Source organism: Trachemys scripta, chromosome 9 (genome assembly GCF_013100865.1).
Source record: "Trachemys scripta elegans isolate TJP31775 chromosome 9, CAS_Tse_1.0, whole genome shotgun sequence".
Taxonomy (NCBI): domain Eukaryota; kingdom Metazoa; phylum Chordata; order Testudines; family Emydidae; genus Trachemys; species Trachemys scripta.
In genome coordinates, this window is record NC_048306.1 from 52,132,962 (window position 1) to 52,136,733 (window position 3,772).

Below are 3,772 nucleotides of genomic sequence, written 5' to 3' on the forward strand. Positions count from 1 at the left end.
AAGCAAGTGACTCGCATCAAAGCATAACTCCGAGCTGCTCAGAGCTACCTGTGCAGGCCAGTCCCCTTCCCTGACAGGCCAGCCAACCACATGGGTTTTGTCCGCAAAAACTTTCTCCTGAAGGAGGCTATTAAAAATACGAGGCGCCGTGAATCCGAAATAGAGACATTGTTGCCCTGATTCTGTCTATTGTCAATTTATATTCTTTTCTCCTGTAGCCAGGAAACAAGAGGCAATGCCAAGGAGTCTGGTTTTGAAACCTTGGGGAAAGTCCTGATAAATCAGCTAAGTTAGACTTGGCTATGAACTGATATCTCCAATAGATCAGGTACTCCAACCTCTCCTGAAAGCAGATGAGACACACGCCGTCCTCTCCCGTGTATTACTGAGTCAATTTGTTTCACTTTTAGCAAATAATTGAACAGAAGAAGTGGTTATTAAAATCTGTGTAGGGATAAACCAGTCAAAGTGAAACCGCAGCAAAAGGCTTATTAGTTACCAGTGGAGATGAGATTAAAAATTATGTATACCTATAATCTCTAAATGTCCCGATCCTGCCAAAACGCAGGTGAGTAATATTACTCAAGTGAGTAGTCCCACTGAATTCACGTAGGGACCCTCACCCGTGTAGCGTTACTCACCTACCTACGTTTTTCCCCCAGGATCGGGCCCTAAAATGCTTTCCTGGCCAGAAGTATCTGAGCTAGTCCCATTCAACTCAGTCTTTTAAGCTTTGCTTTTGTGCTTTTAGGAGGAAGTTTGTCAAAATTGGGATTTTATTCAGACCACATGGTTTGCTTGTTTAATGACAGATTGTCTTTATTCAAAATGTCTTTGTTCAACAAATGAACAGGTTAACGAGGTAAAATCCTTCTGGATACATTTTTCAAAGACATGGTTGAAACATATTGAAATTACCATCTTTTTTAAAGTCTTATTCTTATTTGTTTATTTAGTTATTTTTACAATTCTACTGCCTGACTTCATACCTGACGCTCTGTCTAAAATGAACTTAGGTCTAGTTGCACTGGATCACACAAATTGAAAGACTATCTGTTTTAAATTAAGCAAACACTATCATATCATGTTGTAAAGAGAAACGTTTCCCTTTTCTGTAACTTTTAAGAGCCTTTTTGACATGAAAAGCAATTTTTACCTATTAGTGCTTGATGGCAAAATATATATATATATAATATAACACAGCTAATCTTGTCTTTTAATGTGCAAAAGGAAATAATAATATTAATAAATACCAGGACTTCAGAAATTCAAGTCCAAATAACAGCAGATAATATAGAACTCATATACATTAATATAATAAATAAAACTCAAAACCGCCTAGCCTTTAGTCCAAAAGGGCAGGTCAAGATTTAACACATTTACAGTTCTTACAGGTTTCTGCACCTAGCTGAACTTCCAATTCCAGTTTCCCCAGGCTGAGAGAGAAATCTTTGTTTAATTTGTCTAGAGAGTCTCTGAGTTCCAAGAGAAGTCTTTCTGTCTTTCCCCAGGTGCCATCAGATACACTGGCATCATTCTCCCATGCAGGTGGCTTTTTGCTTCTGCAGTTTCTATGTACATGCCCATGAGTGAATTCAAGTTCTGACTGCAAACCAAGTCTCGCTTGCGAGTATGTGGGTGTGTTACATGGCAGTCGCATGTGCTGAAGAATAGGGGTCTATTCCAGTCTTGGTCATGCCTGGGAATAATATGTAGGCAACTGGAGGTTGCAAACTGGAAGCCGACCAAGCTGTACAGTTACAGGGCACCACATACCCAGGGTTAGTTGGCGAAGGGTGAGTATGGGTGTGCTGGCTGGGGCAGCTCAAGCTGCCGAACGCCCCGCTCTGGTATCCCAAGGTGGAGGCGTAGGGCAGGGTGCTGGTGGCTAAGGTGTGGGGCACCTCGGTCATCTTCTGGATAGCGCTGGAGCTGAACTGGCTGGGGTCAAGTAAGGAGTAGGGTGCGGAGGTGGGAGGCAGGAAAGCCCTAGCCTTCTCCGGGGAGCTCAGCAGAGCGTCCGTGGCTCCCACGGGCAGCCCGGCCGCCTTTAGCGGGTCCGTGTCGCCCAGGTAAGGCAAAGGGAAGACATACCTGTCCTTCTTGAGCAGGTTCTTGGGCTTGCGCCGGGGTCTGTACTTGTAGTCAGGATGCTCCTTCATGTGCTGCGCCCGGAGCCTTTTGGCCTCGTCGATGTAGGGTCGTTTCTCAGCCTCCGACAGCAGCTTCCACTCCGCGCCCAGCCGCTTGCTAATCTCCGAGTTGTGCATTTTAGGGTTCTCCTGGGCCATCTTCCGCCTCTGGCCCCGGGACCACACCATGAAGGCGTTCATGGGTCTCTTGATGTGATCGGTCGGCTTGGACATGGTGCTGTGGGGTGGGGGTCGCTCTGAGGAGTCACAGCGGGGCTGGGCTCACCTAGCCGACTCGCCTGCCTTGCCACCCAAAAAGAACCCCAAAACTCTCAGCTGATCATACCAGTTCTCCGGCAAATCCACCACAGGCAGTTACGGGGAGGGGAGAGATGTCAACGGAGGGGGGGGGGGGTAAGAAGACAAGAAGGAGAAAAGAAGTGAAAAAAGAAATCCAGGAATGTCTCGGGTCGGAGTGATCAGTCTCTCAAGTGTTTGTGTGCGGGAGAGAGAAAGGGAGGGCTGGCTTTTGTGATGAGATGCTGCTGCCGAAGGTGTCTAGCCCTGCAAAGCACCTGGCTGGGAATGAGGAACAGCCGAGGACCAGGAGCCAAAAGCGGTGAAGTTCAAAGGCTAGCCTGCTCCGGACTGCACGCAATCTGACATAATCGCAGGGCGTTCACTCCCTAACCTGAGCGCCCAATCAGCTTGGAGAGAAGAATACCTTAAAAAGAGACAGTCTGAGAGTGAAGAGAAAGGGGGGCAGGCACTAAATACACGGGATTAAAGGGAATGCTTTTGTTAGACGTTGCGCTAATAGCACCAAATGAAACTCCGCACGCCTCCTCGCTAGAGTTCCGGGCTGCTGGGGAGAAATGGGATGTATTGTACCAGCCACACAAGAAACAAAAAATAGCCGTATGTGAGTTTGTAAGTCGGGCACCACAAGTCAAATGCAAAGCAGCATTTCCCCTTCCTCGCCAACCTCGGGGACAAACACAATCCCAGGGCGCAGCTAGCAGCATTTCTTTCGAAAAATTAAAACCGACAACCAGATACAGTATATATTATTATGGCTGTTATAAAATCCTTGCAAAATACAGGTACATCTATGCATTCACATTCTATGTCTAACGGCAAAGCATGCCAATCTAACCCCTCTAGCTATACATATTGTACCTATATACATCATGTATCAGTCCCGTGCATACCTTTTCAATATTCATTAGAGGAAGTAAGACAAATGGCAAAAGGGGGTTGATATAAAAGATAAACTAGTGTTTGATTATGGGGATAACAGTTAACCTTACACCAGCACTTTAACAAGGCTCTTCTTTCTTTCTTTCTTTCTTTCTTTCTTAAGCCCCCAGATTTATTTTAAATTGGAAAAACGAAGTCCACTAGTTGGATGAATTAGATGGATTGGCGCCGGGATTGGCCCGGTGTCTGGGGTAATAACACTTGGTACCTTGCTTTTGTGCTGCTTGGAGAATGGTGTGTTTCTATTCTCTGGTGGTTTGCGTTTTTAAAAAAAATAGGTTATAATTCTTCGGGTAAGGAACACTAAATAACCCTAGGAATCAACCTGCATGCCTGTTTTCTTTGAATAATTGCCTGCCTAATGTGAAATGCCCTTGGGG

The 3,772-nt window shown here is 45.6% G+C and overlaps 1 protein-coding gene across 1 annotated transcript; it reads right to left on the bottom strand.

Moving 5' to 3' along the window:
* Nucleotides 1–823: 823 nt before the first annotated feature.
* On the bottom strand, nt 824–2,746 carry SOX14 (SRY-box transcription factor 14). Its single transcript, XM_034781927.1, has one exon. The coding sequence runs from the start codon at nt 2,364–2,366 to the stop codon at nt 1,644–1,646; it is 723 nt and encodes a 240-aa protein (XP_034637818.1). The 5' UTR covers nt 2,367–2,746; the 3' UTR covers nt 824–1,643.
* Nucleotides 2,747–3,772: the final 1,026 nt, after the last annotated feature.